General features: G+C 46.6%; 1 protein-coding gene across 2 annotated transcripts in view; it reads left to right on the top strand.

The window, feature by feature from the left end:
- CACNA1S (calcium voltage-gated channel subunit alpha1 S) overlaps nt 1–19291 on the top strand; it is a 397379-nt gene that overhangs the window by 288260 nt on the left and 89828 nt on the right. For both annotated transcript variants that reach the window (XM_088445772.1, XM_088445773.1), the window contains one exon: nt 2870–3022. In XM_088445772.1, the coding sequence (XP_088301898.1) occupies nt 2870–3022 (153 nt within the window). The remainder of the gene's footprint in view (nt 1–2869; nt 3023–19291) is intronic.

Raw genomic sequence — 19291 nt, 5'->3', positions numbered from 1 at the left:
CACCCGCATATACTACAGCTCTCCTGACATGCAGAGAGCTCTCATGCTGCGAAGGAGATAGCAATAAATAATTTATGCATGCCCATGAAACAAGCCTGTGTTTGCCTAACCACCCCCGTTACCTCCCCCGAATGCTGACTGCCTGTCACTTTGCGAATGGATCCTCTGTGCGAATGTTATTGCAAAACAATTGCAACGCATGCACAATGCGACATATACGCATGCACAATGGCAAACAATCACTCGATCTGCGTAAATATCGCGATTGCGTATGTCTCTGAATCAGGCCCTAAGTCTTTATTTCTTCCACTCATCTCAGTAGGACTAAATAATTTGAATTGAAATAAACATGAGATTAAACCATGAGGTGTTTCTCTGTGTATTGCCTCTTTAATATTTTGGAGTTGTTTACCCTATAAGATTGAGAATGTAAGTTGTGTTTTTTTTCTGTCCTATAGGATTGTTAAGGGAGGAGTTTTTGGAGTCTTAGCAGATGCTAGGCAGATTTAGTACCTCTCTGAGCTGGTTCACCCTAACTATTTCTCTGTTGTGTGTGAATTTATTGTATTGGGATAGCTCACTCAAATGAAAACCACAAGCAACAAGAATGTGGAAAATACGAGGGGGATTCCCTTATAATAGGCTTTAAAAAAAAAAAAGTCACAATGCCGTGCCTGCAGTCACAGCATAATACAATAAGTGTGTCCCCCCCCCAACATAAAATCATTCTGATGCCCCTGGGTGGGTGGCATGAGTTAGCGCAATCGGAGTGGGTGTGACGTGTTTGTTTGTGATATAAGGTGTAAGGTGTATGTTGTAGACTATACTTCAATATGCTGTGTGCCCCATGAAGAAGGTGCAGCTATGCACCGAAACAGCTGTCAATGCTGCCAATGTAACAGCAGCAACATGTGGTCGGGCATTGTCTTGAAGCAATAACCACTGTTTCTTTAGCAAATGTGGTCTTTTCTTCCTCATGGCTCAATGCAAATGGGTTTTCAGGATGTTTGCATAGTAGTCACCATTAATTGTCTGTCCACGGGGAACCCAGTGCTATAGGATCATACCATGCGCATCATAGAACAGCAGAAGCATGACTTAACATGCCAAATTTTTTGGGTGGAGGCGAATTTGCATATTTCCATACACTAAACTGTTGTTTGGATTCCGGATCATAATGACGTATACCCGATTTGTCACACGGCACACTCGATGTCAGGAAATCGGGTATCCTCTCTGACATTTGAACAGTATTCTTGCACAGTTCAACTCGTTGTTGCATCTGTGAGATTTATGGGTACCCACCTGACACATATGCGATGCATTTTCAGTTCCTTTGTCACAATATTCAAATGAGATGCCAAGTGACGATGAAAGTTTGCGTAAAGTTAACCTTTTGTCATTTTGCAACATCTCTGCAGCTTTGGCAATGTTGACATCTGTAAGCACGGTGGAACGCGCTTCGTCAGGCACTCGCATATTACCCTCTTTGAAGTGCTTCCACCACCTAAATACTGCAGCACAGCTAATTGTCTCTCCACCGTATGCTTGCTGCGATTCTTGTTCTTTTCATATTATATATAAATAGTATATATGGAAGTCTGCCAGGTTGGGATGATACAACATTTTAGATCTGCAGATTATAAAGAGAACACCTTAATCATGAACTATCAAGCAACCGTACAAAACCACATATTAACTCTTAGTATGCTGTCTGCCTAAAGTACCTCGTGCAGGTGCCATACACTGATATCACATGACTATATATTTATTATAGCACTGACTTCTGCAGTGCTTTTTGATAGTGCTGTAAAGAGCATGATCACATCGAGGCACTCTTTGATTACACTTTAATTTTTGATCCTTGGTCATATATGTTGCTCTAATTTATCTGTGCATAGATGAAAATTATTATAAATATATTATAAATTGTTTTACATGATTTAACAGCGTTGTCTTTTTAGCCTTATGCTGTTTCGCTACATGCAATAGGGTATTTTGCTTTTTGTTTCTAAAATACAGGATGGATCAGATTATCCTGCACATCTCATTTCATTTACCATACCACATTTGAATTTGAATTGTGCTTTGAAAAGAAATCTACACTGTGAAAGTATCGGAATACGCTCACTGGTCTGTTTCAGATGTGGATGCAATGCCGATTTTTACACAGCTGGGCAATTATCGGACGACTACGCGTGCGTCACGGTCGCACTGCACATGCGCCAAGATACCTTAGTGATGCCGTTTGCATTGAGGATTTCTTTGCAAACTTATTGACATTCTGGGACCTTTTGGGGACAGTTACAGGGAGTGGCAGCATAAACGCAGGCGTGTAGCAGATTTTTTGGGGGCGTGTCTCAGCATACTGCAATCCCATACGCAGAAAACTTGGCAGCTGTGTCTCAGTTCCCATGGCCATTCTGCACGACCATAGGATTACTTAGATGGTCGATTATCCAATGGATCTGCGACCACCGCTGCGTGTTTGTACGCACTTGCTTGGATCTGCGGAGCCACTGGTGGTCACCTCAATATATTTCCAGGCAGTTGCATACATTAGCATATTTCACACAGCAGCTGTGTATGGGATCACAGCTGCAATTGCATTAGCATACATATCTGAATCATGCCCACTATTGTTATCATGAAAGTGTTGGTCAATGTATGAGCCTTAAACTAACTTTTTTCCCAACCTGCTCTCCTATTTCATGCTTGGAACAATCTATTTCTAATATTATATTTTCCACAGCAGTATCTCAGCTTCTTTTATAAACCAATTGGCATTCTCTTAATTCCTTCCAGAGATTAATGCCAGGTGCAGCATTCCAGTGACTGTGGTTTGCTAACCACCATTCTCTCATTTCAGACACCCGGCATCCCTGCAACCCCAGGGGCTGAGGACTCCTCACGTATCTCCATTACATTTTTCCGATTGTTTCGTGTTTTGCGACTTGTGAAGTTACTAAGCCGTGGAGAGGGAGTCAGGACTCTTCTCTGGACCTTTATAAAATCCTTTCAGGTAATTAAATCTTTTCTTTTAAAACTATTATAACTAAAAATGAAAACAGTTAATAGTAGCATAAATATTGTTTTCTTTAAGTGTTTATTTTATTTATAGAAATGTAAAAAAAATTAAACATCTGAGATTCAGCACTGTTTTCATAGCATAAGATTCAAATAGTGAATGTTTATCATACAGGAGCTACACTCCCAATATATTGGGAATACAGTATAATGAGCATTTGAGGTCACATAACCAAAGAATGTCATTTGAACATAGACTGCAGCACACCCAATGAAGATGGATGCTGAAGTGGATGAAGTTATATTCCAGGCCAATCTGGAACATGTAGAGGATGCCGTCTTTATTTTACATGAGGAAAAACTAGTGGCTTGTTATAGCATATCTTCATGATGAAGGAGTACCATGTGTAGTAAAATTAGTTGGTGTTGCAAATCCAAAAATATAGACTGCTGAATAATCAGAAAGAGACTATGTCATCAAGATCCAATGCTATTGTGAAATCTCCACAATATCTTGTGACATATCCTTTTTATATTAGTACTTGATGCTTATGCTATAGACAGTCTTCAACCTCTAAGTACCATAAATGTGGCTCCTATTTACTACATTAATAAAAGAATTCTTCAGAATTTCGATTTCATACAATTTCTTTTGAAAGTCTTCATAAGCAGTGAAATAATTTTTTTTATTTAACCGTTTAGGATTTTCATTAGGTTTGCTAACCTTTGGTATCTATGCCATTTGTTTTTTTGTTTACTTCATTCAGTTTTATTTTGCATTGCAGGTTAGTATTTTTTAAGCAGAATTTTTCTGTTATATATAAATATTAATTTCTCCTTCATCTTGGGGGACACTGAAACTCTGGAATATCATAGTGGAGTGAAGAGTTGGGGCACTTTAAACTTACCACTGAAAGGTCTGGCTCCCCATCTCTGAATGGCTACCGTCTTAAGTCAGGTTTAGTTTATTTTTTTCTTTTATTCAGCCCACAGCTGGGAATGCTTGGAGGAAATGCCCAAATCAGTTTTTTTTTCTGCTGCTGACAGCTCACTGGAACTGACTCCAGGGGAAATACTGCCTTAGGTTTGTGTTCAGAATACCTGTGCCTCCTACTCCATATGTCACTGGAGATGCGTGATCATGGTGAGCAACTCCCTGTTCTCCTATAGTGGGGAGCTGGCACCAGGGTGTGGTCAGCCCCCAGTGGGAGGTCAGATGGGGACTTCCACGACTTGATAGGCCAATTAGATAAGGGGACAAATGGGCTGAATTCAGTGCAGTAGTCACATATTTTCTGGGCCCTAGGGAGAAGTGTTGTCAATTAAATTCAGTCTAGTTAAAGTTTGGTGCCAGAAAGGGCTCTGGCTTTAAATATCCAGCAGAGATGGAAGTATCTGCAAAGGAACCTCTGTTATGCCAAGATGGTACAATGGCCTCCTCAGCCAGTCTAGAGCCATTAAGATCATGCTGAGTACTTCTCTTTTCATTTATTTTTTAATATCCTCAATAGCATTGCTGCTGAAGGGAACAGTTAAATGAGAGGGTAGTCTCAGGGACTGTCATACCAATACCCTGGGATCCCCAAACCTGGATCAGTAGCAGTGGCGTCCCTCCCCACGGTGATACCCGGTGTGGCCAGGGATGCCTCGTGCGTGGCGAAGCCGCGTGCACCACCAAAAAGGGGGTGTGGCCTCGGGAGAAGTGGGCGTGGTCCAAACCACAGGCCGAGGACCAGGTTATCAGTGGGATGGTGGGGGTGCCGTAGGTGTGGGCAGTGCAGGCTCCCTCACTGTGACAGGAGCCGAGTGCTGCACTTAATGATACAGTGCAGCATCCGGCTCCTGTCACTGAGGGGGAGGTGACGCCCGGGTGAGGCCCACACCCCCTTGTGATAACACTTATCAGTAGTTCTCAAAATTGTAGTTCACCTGGATGCCATCATGTCGAATTTCAGTTAACCCCACCAGCTGTTGGAAAACAATGAGGAGAGACAACTTCCCAAGGTAAAATTACTGCCTGCCAGGGAACATCCCTCCAGGTTGATCCTGAGATGAACAGTGCTGCCTTGGTCAGAACATTTTGCACGGCCGACCACATGATCTAGTTTCCCTTATGGCCTGAGCACTTTCTCTGTATTGTCTGAATACAATCAAAATGGGCCAAACCCTGGTAAAGTATTGCAACAATGCCCTGAACTCCAGAATGTTTGGCAGGAGTCTAGGCTCATTTAGAAACCAAAGCACTTAAAACCAGTAGTGAAGGGTAACAGTCCTCATCTCAAGACTCAAGCATTGATTGCAAATGATCCTTGTTGAGGTTTTTGCCCCTCAATGAGTGGCTGTCTAACTCTTGGGGACAGTCACAGTGTTCCATTTCAAGAAGTGCTTGATCTGGAATCCAACCAATGGAAATAAAGCAAATTGGCCTGCCTTTAAAGTGGGTACCATTTTGCTAAACACCTTCATGCAGAAGTTCACCAACACCATCAGCTGCACCAGAAGTAATCTAGTCCATGCAGGGAAATATCTTATCCTCTAGCAGGAACACCTGTTGTTGCCTGGTGTCATAGAGCAGCCCCGAGAAGACCATTTTCTTCAAAGGAATCATGTTGGATTTTTTTGTGTTTTATAGCCCAACCTTGCGGTTCCAAGGACTAGGCCTTCACCTGCCCCTGGGTCTTTAGTAAGGCTGGGGAGACTGCCTTAATCATCAGGTAATCAAAGTAGGGAATTACTTATTCCCTAGCTTCTCAGCATGGCAGCCATGACTAACATCATTTTTGTGAAGACCATCTGCTCTGTAGGAAGAGTCTGAACTAAAAGTGCTGAGATTGCACAGCAAACCTGAGGAGGCACTGGTGCCCCTTTCAGTTAGGTATGCATAGGTAAGCATCTTCGATGTTAATTAACACCATAAACTCACCCTGCTTAATGCTGCCAATTACAAAACATAGTGACTCCATCTTAAACTTGTAAAAGTTTTAGTGAATGTGAAGAATGAGTCTGAAGAACTTGTCTGACTTAACCACTTAACTGGCAAATATTTTTTTCCAAGCATGTCCCCAAAATTATTGATTTTTTTTATTATCACATTATGCAAATAATATCTATTTAAACCCGATTCAATATAATTATTTAACAAAAATGTAAAATCAAGTTTAAATAGCTATTGTCACAGGTTTAGAATTCTGTAGATCTTGGGTCGAACTGAAGTACAGGCGAGACGTGGAGGTTGTATATAATTCTTGCTCATGAGTCAGATAGGTAGTAAGTTACCCTAGTGAAATACTTAGGAACCACAAATTGGTGTTATGCATAGATACAGACCTGGAACCGATGAGAATCAACCCATGGCCTACTGGGGCAGCCCTTCGCTTTGCTGGCCTTTTCTGGTCAATGAGCTAAGGACACAATCCAGGGACAAAGATGATCACCTCGGAACTTAGGCCAATATAGTAGTGGCAGAATAGAACTCAGGAATCAGAGCCTTAAGTATGGAGAGCCAAACTTGAGGAAGCAAGCACTCTGGCACTGCTTTGACGCAAGCACTGGAACTGGAAACCGGTTAGGAACTCAGATACTGAGGGATCAGAATAAGAAATACAGATCTGTGATCACCCCAGTGATAATACTGTATTATGCACACTGATCACAGCCCTGGAATCTGCACACCTTCCGCTGAGCCAGCCCCAGAAAACAACACACAGCACTATGTCAACACAATAATGTAATCGCTAACTAGCGACAGACCAGCGGAGAGCTGAGTGTAAAAACATAGTACTGAATAAGGCTTGCATGAAATGTCCCAATAGTACAGCATACGGATGACACAGATGCTAAGCAAACTCTACAGTGATGTAGGCTTGGCAGTGATACACAGCGGCAGGTGTTAGTAAGCTGCGGATGGTAACACCAGCTCCGTGGGTGTCGGAGACAGGTATAGCAATGACACTTGGATGGAGCTGTATGCAGTACGGTGGCTGGAGTGCAGGTATAGCAATGACACTTGGATGGAGCTGTATGCAGTATGGTGGTTGGAGTGCAGGTATAGCAATGACACTTGGATGGAGCTGTATGCAGTATGGTGGTTGGAGTGCAGGTATAGCAGTGACACTTGGATGGAGCTGTATGCAGTATGGTGGTTGGAGTGCAGGTATAGCAATGACACTTGGATGGAGCTGTATGCAGTACGGTGCCTGGAGTGCAGGTATAGTAATGACACTTGGATGGAGCTGTACGCAGTATGGTGGTTGGAGTGCAGGTATAGTAATGACACTTGGATGAAGCTGTATGCAGTACGGTGGCTGGAGTGCAGGTATATCAATGACACTTGGATGGAGCTGTATGCAGTATGGTGGCTGGAGTGCTGGTATAGCAATGACACTTGGATGGAGCTGTATGCAGTATGGTGGCTGGAGTGCAGGTATAGCAATGACACTTGGATGGAGCTGTATGCAGTATGGTGGCTGGAGTGCAGGTATAGCAGTGACACTTGGATGGAGCTGTATGCAGTATGGTGGCTGGAGTGCAGGTATAGCAGTGACACTTGGATGGAGCTGTATGCAGTACGGTGGCTGGAGTGCAGGTATAGCAGTGACACTTGGATGGAGCTGTATGCAGTATGGTGGCTGGAGTGCAGGTATAGCAGTGACACTTGGATGGAGCTGTATGCAGTATGGTGGCTGGAGTGCAGGTAATGGAGTCCACTTGAAATAACATATATAGCAGAGTCACCGGGAGGCCGTAGAGGTAGCAAAGCAGCAAGTAGTGCCGTCCACAGAGAAATATATAATAGTTCACTGGGAACACAGGAAACAGTAGACAGGAGTATTAGAACCTGCAGCCTAGAACTATCCTAGAAGAAATTAAGGGCCTGATTCAGAGCCGGACGCTATTTGCGCTCGCTCGTTCAGAAAAAGGGGCTGGCTATTTAAATTGACCGTTCGCTCTTTGTAGTCTGTTCACGCCTCTATGTCTGAACGAGCGAACAAAAGATGCAAACATAATTTTGAAAAAAACGCCCCCTGGCCGCCTGCATCATACGTCATGTCCGCTGTTTATTAGATTAATCGAGTACATCGAAGGGAGTATGAACTGCTCGCTATTCTTGTGGTTGGTTTTTCCTACCACAATCATGCGAGCAGTTCTGACTATAAAACAACCAAGTGACGTGGTCGATGACGCTGCTTTAGTAATTATGCACACCCTTAAAACGCCCATTTTGACCGTTTGGCACGCCTGCGTTCGGATCTCCACTCCCCGTTTTCAAGTACCTTCCCCTGTTACCACCCACAAACACCTCACTCTGTCACTCAAAATAGCAGGCATTCACTATTTAGCGAACACACGATTTTCGGCCGCACTGACTGGTTCGCGCATGCGTATTACAATCCGTACGCATGCGCAGTCGGAACGAACGAGCGGCCGCTTACGAGCGGCTCTGAATCAGGCCCTAAGTTGTTGAGGCAATGTGCTGACTTTGGGGGTCATTCAGACCCCGCTCGTGAGCGTCAGGATGCACGCAAGCGGGTCGATGTTCCCCACTGCGCATGCGCACGACAGAGGGAGCTCCGTCGTGTGCATGCGCGAGACCCGGGGAGCGACGTGCTTTCTATCGCTCCGGGTCTCGCACCAAAGGGGGCGTGCTGTCGATGTTGATTGACAGCACACCCCCTTTGGTGGGCGTGCCTGCCAGACGGAGGCGTTCCCATGGGAACGCCTACCATCTGAAGCCGGCCCCACTGACATCACTAGTGATGTCAGTGGGAGTGATTTTGGCTCTGGGAGAGCCAAAATCACTCCAGGGCTTGTGGCAGGGAGACCCTACCGCAGGGTCTCCGTCGCAAGTCCGATGGTCGCGATGGTCAAGACCATCGCGACCATCTTTTTGGCCGCTCGCATATGCTGTGGGTGGCCACCCACAGCTATACGAGCGGCCAGGAAGCCGCTCCATTTTCATGGAGGAGGGCCCTGATTCAGAGCGAGCGTTCTGGTTAGAGCGTTCAGCTCTGAATGAGGCCCTTTAGGTGCAGGTTTAAATAAGGAGTGGTTCAGAGTCATTGCTCTGGCAGAACAGGTAAGCACACAGGTGAATCAGGTGATGGCTGTGGAATGTCTCAGAGGTGTTTGGAAAGCAGAAATGAAGAAACGTCTGAGTCTGTATAAGATGCTAAGACCCTGATTGTGACAGCTATTAAATAATGTGATCAATAAAAAAAAATTCTAGTATTTTGAGTTCATTTAAAAAAAAATTAGTTTTATAGTTTAAAAAATAAAAAAAAACTTTAATGTGTGTGCGGCAGGGACGGAGAAGGGAACTTTTGAAACAAAGCGAGGGGGCAGGGTATGGAATGGAGTGGTGGGGATGGAATTGTGATACATACATACATTGATACTGCCTGATCACTGTGGCCAGCAGTGATCGGGACACAGCATGAGAAAAACTGCGGCTGCTCTGTTTCCGTTGCAGTCATGGCTGGGTATGAGTGATCGGGAGGGTCTTCTGATATAGGCGGCTGCTGGAAGATTATCTTCCGGCAGCCATCCGGTAGGTGTTTCTGACTGGTCGCTTCAGATGCGACCATGTAAGGGAAAACCCAGCCTGGCATGATCGCATCAGATGCCACCACACTAGGTTAAAGTGGTTAAAATAAAACCCACACCTCCTGATGAGAGCAAATCTAAACGGTTCCCGTGAGAGCCAACTGCTTTGTATGGTCTATGGGTAAACCAGTGATGAATAATCATTTTAGATGAGACATCATAAACTCACCCAGGTGTCTGAAATGGAATTGAACCGCTTTTTCTCTAAAGCAATGTACATTGGCTTTCACCTCAGGGGTCCCATGACATGTGACCTGCCAATAATGCAGAACCCTCTAGGACTGCAGGACCGCTGCAAGCTGATGCTTCTGAGGTGTGAATGTGGAGACAGTGTCCAATATCCATTCCAGGGAGGGGGAGACCTGCAGATGTAACAGGGAATTGGCTTGCAGATTCTTGTTCTTTAGTTAGAAGGGGACAGGGTTGCTCTTGAGAGAAGGGTGGAAAAAGGAAAATCTCAGCTCAGCCCCTTGCTAGTAACTACTATTAGAGCTCTGTTACTGCACGGGTAAATGATGTAGCCCAAGCTGGCTCTGCCACATAGATGGAAACTGTCACTAGTGAGCATGGCTGCTGGCCTTCTGCCACACATTTTACCCAAAATGCTGACCAAGCACGTAGCAATTTAGTTTGGAACTGGCAAAAACCTTTGTCACTGTTCGCCCTCCATGGTGTGCCCTGGAATCTTTTCCCCTTCCCAGATATAGAAAGAGACAGGTATAAGTGCACCAGATTTATACGTGTATTTCTGTCTCCCGTTAGGTTGGATGCAGCTTGTTAAAGGTATATGTTTATAGCTGGCACATTACCCCTAGAGGTTCATGGATTATACTGGAAAGAAGTACAGCAAAAGTACATTGCTACCTTCATTACGGGATGTAGTCGGCACTGGTAAAAAATAAATGTTCAAACTACGTTGCAAAACGATACTCACAAAATTTTAAGGTTTGAGGACACTGGGTGTAACTGATATTATCTGGCATTTGATTTGTAAATATTTCTATATACTTTTTAGTTTAGTTTCTGTTTACCCTATTACAGTACCTGTGTGCTGTGTAATAAAGGGGTTGGGTCCAGCGCCAGCTAGGTGTGGATCTTCACAATGGTGAGCAGCCATCCTTGCATTGTTATGCTGGGTACGATATCTTCACAGAGAAAATCTTGCTATTCTAGGCCACGTGGCCATGAACCTGCTGCTATTCAGCTCACTCTGCGAGTGGCTACTGATGTAGTAAGCTAGATGCAGATTATCTTTGCTGCTGCAAACCGGGGTCCTCAGGCTACAAACAGGGTGACCTGGCTTCATCACCTAGGGCTCTATTTATTAACATGTTTACTAAAAAATAAAGTGAAAAAGGGTGTTTTCACACCCTTTTCACATTATTTTAGTATCACCTACAGTTACTAAAGGGCAATTGGAGTAGAATTTGTAAAATTCTACTTCAACCCTTAAGTATCACTTATTTTTAGTAATCAGATCGCATTTTCCCATAATTGTAATGGGAAATGTGATCTGGCCAAAGTTACTAAAAATAAAATGTAAAAAAATACCTAGGGAGGCCCTGTGATAATAACGCCACCTGGAGGTGGCGTTATTCATGGTCTCCCCCGGTTACCGGACTCCTGCTCCACTCTAACGGGGAGAGCAGAGCTGGGAGTTGGTCCCAGTAATCAGCTGTGTGGTCTAAACAGACCGCAAGCTGATTACTGTAAAAAAAAGAAAAAAAACTTGTCAAAATTTTTTTTTACCGGTGATCGGGCCTCCGGTGATGTCTCCCCTCTGGTCAGCTGGTCTCCCATACTGTACTGCGGCCCAGTCATCAGGTGATCGAGTCCCAGTGCAGAATGGGATATCACCTGACCGGACGCATGGAGGACATCACCGGAGGCCCGGATCATGCAGGTAAGTTCTATTAAGGGAGGGAGGGTCGCGGGAGGTCTGCGATTGTGGGGGGTGGGGCTTAGTGCCGGGGTCAGGGCTTAGCGCCAGGGGGTAGCAGCGGCGACCGGTCGGCGCATGCACAGACACTTTGTCACTGTATTTTTGGCAAAAATACCGTGACTAGTGTGCGGAGGGGATTCGCAGGGACAGAGCTTTCTCGCAAGCTCTGTCCCTGCAAGGGATTTGTAGTAAATTCCTGAGATATTGCCTGAAATCGCAATGCGAATTCAGTCGATAATATCACACTACAATCTGCATTCAATATGCAGATTGTAGTAAATAGAGCCCCAAGAACCTGGAAGAAAAAAAAACTCAAAGGATTTCTCTTTTTAAATGTCCAACACCAGGGTCTCCTTGTGCAGCTTTTTCTATAATCTCTTTTTTACTAGGATCATATTTCACAGGTAACTCCACCTGAAATAGTTTCTTATTGGATGACAAGACTGTGCCAACCAAAGGTAGAATTATCTCCAACAGAACATTATAGGCTGTCCTTCCTGTGGAGAAGCCAGCAGGGGTCCTAGGTAAAACAATTGTCACTTGGCTATGGAGATGAGGAAGTTTGGTCTGGTTGAGTGAGTGATCCTTCCCATTTAACCCTTTCCACTCATGCCACAAAGAGTCAAGCTGTTTCAAACTCCTCCTTTGTAATCCAACAGTAAACTGTTGCATTACAAAGACGGGGGTTGGAGGGTCCAACTGACAAGGGGAAACTTCCTGTCCTGAGGCTTAACACTGTATCTTTGTGGTCTATTGTTGCAGGGACCACGAGCATACACATAAATATACATCACACCTCATAAAACTACATAAAAGTACATACAAGTCATAGCAGGGTGAATGTGCCACCCCCAAATATGTGATAACGAGGGGCGGGCGCACCATTACCAAGGAGAAGATGAAAGCATGGAACATCCTAAAGACACTCCAGGAGACTCTGGGCCTGATTCAGACCCGGTCGCAAGCATTGAGCACTCGCAACCAGGTCGATGGTGGCCCAGAGCGCAGGTGCACGACGGAGCTGGCTCTGTCGTGCGCATGCGTGAGACCCGGATAGCGACGGGCAATCCGTCACTCCGGGTCTCGCACCAAAGGGGGCGTGCTGTCGATGTTGAGTGACAGCACGCCCCCTTTGGTGGGCGGGTCCGGGGGTGGCTGCCCAGACGTAGGCGTTCCCATGGGAACACCTTCCGTTTGGGGGCGTCCCCACTGACATCACAAGTGATGTCAGTGGGAGAGCTTTCGGCTCTGTTTGAGCCAAAAGCTCTCTGGGGCTTGCGGCCATGAGACCCTACCACAAGGGTCTCGTCGCAAGCCCGATGGTCGTGACCACTGCGACCATCATCCTGGCCGCTCGCATTAGCTGTGGGTGGCAACCTACAGCAATGCGAGTGGCCAGGGGGCCACTCCATTAAAAAAAAAAAAAGACGCCCTGATTCAGAGCGAGCGCTCTGTCAGAGCGACCGGCTCTGAATCAGGGCCACTGTATCGGCTTACCGCTTAGACCAGGGACATGTTCAGCACCCAGAGCATACTAAGAACATTCCGGGCAGCCAAGCCACCGGGACTAGGGAGAAATCGAGCGCTGTCTTTCTAGTCTGCAGGGTGCCATTCTAGTTAACTTGAAAGCAAAATGCAGGTGCCACGGGGCAGCAATTTTGCCAGCCCCTAGGCTGCCGCTTATCCAACACTAATTGCAGCCCTGAGTACATGCAGATTGTCACTTAAACTGTCAGTGCAGTTGTCTCATAGGGGATCTGGATAGCAAGGAAAGAATGGCAACCCCTAATCTCGTTACAAGAGGTGAAAAATATTACAATTTAGAATACCTACAGTGCACAATCAAAGAGAGGATGTGGAATGCCAACAGACCTAGAAAAAAGATACTTGCAGGACACCCTTCTAAGAAAGGGTATGGATACATTAGACACAAGAAAAAGAAAACTTCCCTTGTAGAAAACATTAAACAGCCTCTCACAAACTATTTACTTATACAGGGTCATAAAGGGAAGAGAGGTAGCTGCCAGGCTATAGCAGTAGAACACTCAGCTGCTGCTGTTGTTGTTCCATCAGGCTGGCTCTGCGTGTCTGAACAGTGTTTTCATTTAGACAAAACTGCCATTATTTCTAGAAGTTCAGATATTCCTTCAGGAAGTGATGCATGTGCAGGCTCCGTACCCCCCTCTGGTGTTCCCTTGGTACCTCAATCTGGTGCTCCGGGCCCTGCACCCTTGACTTGGTACACACTAGATATATTGGATGATTTGTAGGGATGTGCGCCAGACCATTTTTGCTGGATTTGGATTTGGCTCTGATTCGCCGTCCTTCTTTGGATTATTATTATTATTATAAAAATGTATTTATAGGGCGCCACAAGTGGTCAGCAGTACCGTACATACAGTAAAGAGTACACAGAACATTACATTACAATACAGTAAACAAATTATAAACAGAGCACAAGTAACAATTAGCAACACAATTCTCCATACACAATACAGCTGGGAATGTGAAGGCTGTCATAGAAGTGCTAGAGAAGAAGTCTGTGAGACATTGGGGAGGAGGACCCTGCTCCTAGGAGCTTACAATCTAGGGGAAAGGGAAAACAGACAGATGACATGAGGCATGAGTGTGTAGAGGGGGACCTGAGTGCAGGAAGTAGGCAAGGTAGAGATGGCTGAGGCAGAAGGGACAGAGACTTGGTGACACAGTTACGCAGTGGAAGGGTATGCTTTGATGAACAGGTGGGTTTTCAGTGCACTTTTGAAGCTCTGCAAGGTCGTGGAGAGCCTGATCGAGCGAGGGAGCTCATTCCAGTGAAGGGCTGCACGGGTAAAATCTTGGATACAAGCATGAGATCAAGTAACCAGGGTGGAGGAGAGGTAACAGTCATTGGCAGACCGGAGTGAGCAGGAGGGAATATGTAAGGAGATAAGGTTGGAGATGTAGGGAGCAGTAGAGTTATAGAGGGCCTTGTATGTGAAGGTGAGGAGTTTGAAGAGGATTCTGTAGGGGAATGGGAGCCAGTGCAGGTTTTGGCAGAGGGGAGCAGCAGAAGTGGAACGGCAGGAGAGGAAGATAAGTCTAGCTGCAGCACTGAGAACAGACTGGAGGGGAGCAAGATGGCAACGTGGGAATCCAGTAAGGAGAAGGTTGCAGTATTCGAGCCGAGAAATGATTAGTGAATGAATAATCAGTTTGGTAGCATTCTGGGAGAGAAAAGGCCTAATGCTAGTTATGTTGTGTAGCTGGAACCGACAGTATTGAGCAAGAGTTTGAATGTGGGGTGTGAAGGAGAGGGTAGAGTCAAGGGTGACACCCAAGCAGCAAAGTTGGAGGACAGGGGAGATGATGGTGTTGTCAACAGTGATAGTGAGATTGGTTGGAGTGGAGACTCTATTAGGGGGAAAGATGATGAGTTCGGTTTTGTCCATGTTGAGCTTCAGAGAGTGCTCGGACATCCAGGAAGAGATGGCGGAGAGGCAACTGGATACCTGAGAGAGGACAGAAGGGGAGAGTTCAGGAGAGGAGAGGTATAGTTGTGTGTCATGGGCATAGAGGTGGTATTGGAGGCCAAAGGAGCTGATGAGTTCTCCTACTTTAGAAGTGTACAGGGAGAAGAGCAGTGGGCTCAGGACAGAACCCTCTGGGACACCAACAGGAAGGGTGGGAGGTGGAACCAGAAACAGACACAGAAAAGGAGTGGTTGGTGAGGTAAGAGGTGAACCAGGCATAGAGAGATGCCAAAGATCTGAAGGATGCGAAGGAGGAGAGTATGATCCACGGTGTCAAAGGCTGCAGAGAGAAGTGGCCCCTGGATTTGGCTGCAAGCAGGTCATTGGTGACTTTGGCCAGGGCAGTTTCAGTAGAGTGAAGTGGGTGAAAGCCAAATTGGAGAGGATAAAGGATGGAGTTGTCAGAGAGATAGCTGGTGATGTGGCTGTTGACAAGCTTCTCAAGTAGTTTGGAGGCAAAAGGGAGAAGAGAAATGGGGCGGTAATTGGCAGGAGAGGATGGTTCGAGGTTGGTTTTTTTAAGACTAGGTGTGATAAGAGCATGTTTGAATGATGAGAGAAAGATGCCGGTGGAGAAAGATAAGTTGAAAAGGTGAGCAAGGTGGGAACAGGCGGTGGAGGAGAGGGAGCATAGAAGGTGAGAAGGAAGGGGGTCAAGGGGGCAGGTGGAGGGGGGAGAGGACAAGATGAGGGAATGGACCACGTCACCCATGGTGGGGCTGAATGAGCACAAGGTGGGGTGGCCGGGAGGTGCGGATGATGGGGGAGGTGGGGTTGCAGCAGAGAGATTGGAAGATATACTGTGACGAATTGCCTCAATTTTGGAAGAGAAGAAGGAGGCAAAGTCAAATGCAGTGAGGGAGGATGGAAGGGGTGAAGGCGAAGGAGAGTGTTGAAAGTACCAAAGAGGTGGTGGGGATTGGAGGACTGAGAGGAGATGAGCGACTGGAAGAAGGATTGCTTGACGAGGGAGAGGGCCGAGCTGTAGGAAGAGAGGACAAAGAGAGCGAGATTTCCTCGAGAGGTGCTTGGCTTTGCGCAAGCATTTTTGGAGAAACCGGGTCAGTTTGGAGTGCCAGGGTTGGGGTTTGGACTGACGGATGGGGACAGAGGAGGTGGGGGCAATGGAGTCAAGTGCAGAAGTGAGGGTGATGTTGTAGAAGGAGGGCACCTGGTTTCAGCAGGCCATGGTTGATAGAGGAGAGTATCAAGTGAGGAAGACAGGACAACAGGGTCGAGAGTCTCAAGATTGCGTCTTTGGGTGGTGGTGGCTTTGGGTGAGGGGAGGAATGGAGGTGTTGAGATTGTGAAGGAGAGTAGATGGTGGTCAGAGAGGGGGAAGGGAGAATTGGAGAAGTCAGAGAGAGCACACAGATGGGTGAAGATGAGGTCTAGGGAGTAGCTGAGCAGTGGGTAGCAGTAGAGGTCCATTGAGAAAGTCCAAAGGAGGAGGAGAGGTCAAGAAAATTGGTGGATGCAGGATTTGTGATGTCAATAGGGATGTTAAAGTCACCAAGGATTATAGAGGGGAGGTCGGCAGAGAGGAAGTGGGGAAGCCAGGCAGCAAAGTTGTGAAGGAATTGGGTGGGGGAGCCTGGGGGAAGGTAGATGACTCAACATGGAGATGAATGGGGTAGAAGAGATGGATAGAGTGGATCTCAACGGTGGAGAAAGAAAGGGAGGGCTCAGGTGGGATAATGCGATAGGTGCCATTGGGGGATAAGAGGATGCCCACTCCGCTGCCTTGGCGGTTGTCACGTCTGACAGAGTGGGTGAAGGAGAGGCCCCCATAGGAGAGTGCAGCAGGGGAGATGGTGTCAGAGGAGGAGAGCCAGGTTTCAGTGATGGCGAGAAGATTTAAAGAGTGGGAAATAAAGAGATCGTGGATAGCGGGCAGTTTATTGCAGATGGATCTGGTATTCCAGAGGGCACAGGAAAACTGGAGGGAGGCGATGGGGGATATGTGGATGAGATTGGCAGGTTTGTGGGTGAGGGGGTGTGTGCTATATATAAGGGGAAGGTGTAAGCCAGAGGAGATGGTTGGTATGGGGCAAGGGCGAGGAGGCATGGTGGCTGACTCAAGGTGGAGGGTGAGCAAAGGATGACAAGTGAGCAATTAGGAGGTGGGCAGGAAAGCACGGCAGAGGATGCAGGTATTTAGTGGGGAGGCAGACAATTAGGCAGTGTAATACGCCGGTGAGGTAATGGAAGAGAGTAGGTAAATAGTGTTGGAGGAATAAAAGTCAAATGAAGATTAGCAAATAATATACTGGTAAGAAGTAAATTTAGATAATCATGTGTATATAAAGCAAATGACATTGTTTGGGATGTGCATTCAGATGTTTCTCAGAAACTGAAATTTCAATGCAAGAAGCTGTACCCCGAGGAGAAAAGTTTTGCAGTGTCCAAACCAGGGAGATCAGTGTAGAGCAGGCTTGCCTACCCTCCCGATTTGGTCGGGAGCCTCCCGAATATCGGGTGCAGCTCCCAACCCCCCGGAAAGGCAGGCAAGCGCTGAACTGCGTCATCGTGGCCCGCCCACTGCTTCACAATGGCGGTTTATGCCTAGTAGATAGGCCCCTTTAGTTTTGATGATTTTGTTGGCTCACTGTGTAGCTTGAGTATAGTCCATCTGTGTTTAAGCTGGCTTGCAGTATGTTTTCCATCTGTTTTCCTTCGGTTTAACGCTGGTATAACGCTAAAATTGATTTTAAATGCTCAATACACTTTAGAACTAAACACCTTAACAGCTTAACAAGGCTACAAACATGTGTGCATCCTGATTTACCCCCACCCCCTTACAAACAGCCCTCCACCCACAGCAGAAGGTGCTAATCAAATATGTGCATAGTGAGGTCAGTATACCACTCTAAGGGCTCTATTTATTAACGTTATTTTTACTAAAATAAAGTGAAAAAGGGTGTTTTCACACCCTTTTCACATTACAGTATTTTAGTATCACCTAAAGTTACTACAGGGCAATTGGAGTAGAATTCGTAAAATTCTACTCCAAGCCCTAATTATCATTTATTTTTAGTAAGCAGATTGCCTTTCCCATAATTGTAATGGGAAATGTGATCTGGCCAAAGCTACTAAAAACAAAATGTGAAAAATTACCGGGGAAAGCCCTGTGATAATAACGCCACCTGGAGCTGGTGTTATCCAGGGTCTCCCCCGGTTACCAGACTCCTGCTCTGCTCTAACGGGCAGACCACACGCTGATCTCTGCTAAATAAAAGAAAAAAAATCAGTAAAAAAAAAGAAAAACGTACCTGACTCCAGGGACCGGTGATCGGGGCTCCCGTGCCGGTCAGCTGGTCTCCCAGCCTGCACTGGGGCCTGGTCATCACCTGACTGAGTCCCAGTGCAGTATGGGATGTCAGCTGACCGGAGCCACGGAGGACATCATCGGAGCACCGATGACTGCAGGTAAGTGTAATTAAGGAAGGGGTGGTTGCGATCACGGGGGTGGGGTTTAGCACCGGGGCGGGGCTTAGCGACGGTCGGTGCATGCGTCGGCACTTGTCACGGTATTTTTTGCGAAAATACCGTCATAGGTGTGCGGAGGGTATTTGCAGGGACAGAGGCCCTGATTCAGAGCCGGACGCACTGACAGAGCGCTCGCTCTGAATCAGGGCCGTCCCTGCTCCTTTTTGGAGCGGCCTCCTGGCCGCTTGCATAGCTGTGACCACCCACAGCTATAGGGAGCGGCTAAAATGATGGTCGCGATGGTCAAGACTTGGGCTTGTGACGAGACCCTGTGGTAGGATCTCGCTGCCGCAAGCCCAGGAGTGCTTTTGGCTCTATCAGAGCCAAAAGCACTCCCACTGACATCACTAGTGATGTCAGTGGGGCCGGACCCAGACGGTAGGCGTTCCCATGGGAACGCCTCCGTCTGGGCAGCCACGCCCCCGGCACGCCCACCAAAGGGGGCATGCTGTCAATCACCATTGACAGCACGCCCCCTTTGGTGCGAGACCCATAACGACGGCTTGGTCGTCGTTATTCGGGTCTCGCGCATGCACACTTGGGCACCATTGACCCATCGACCCGCTTGCGAGCGCTCAGCACTCGCGAGCGGATCAGAATCAGGCCCAGAGCTTTATCGCAAGCCCTGTCCCTGCAAGGGATTTGTAGTAAATCCCTGTGATATTGCCTGAATTCGCAATGCGAATTCAGTCGATAATATCATACTACAATCTGCATT

Source organism: Taudactylus pleione, unplaced genomic scaffold (genome assembly GCF_031769625.1).
Source record: "Taudactylus pleione unplaced genomic scaffold, aTauple2 ptg000387l, whole genome shotgun sequence".
Classification (NCBI taxonomy): domain Eukaryota; kingdom Metazoa; phylum Chordata; class Amphibia; order Anura; family Myobatrachidae; genus Taudactylus; species Taudactylus pleione.
The sequence above is the reverse complement of the archived record's forward strand: the minus strand, read 5'-3'. Positions and strand labels throughout refer to the sequence as shown.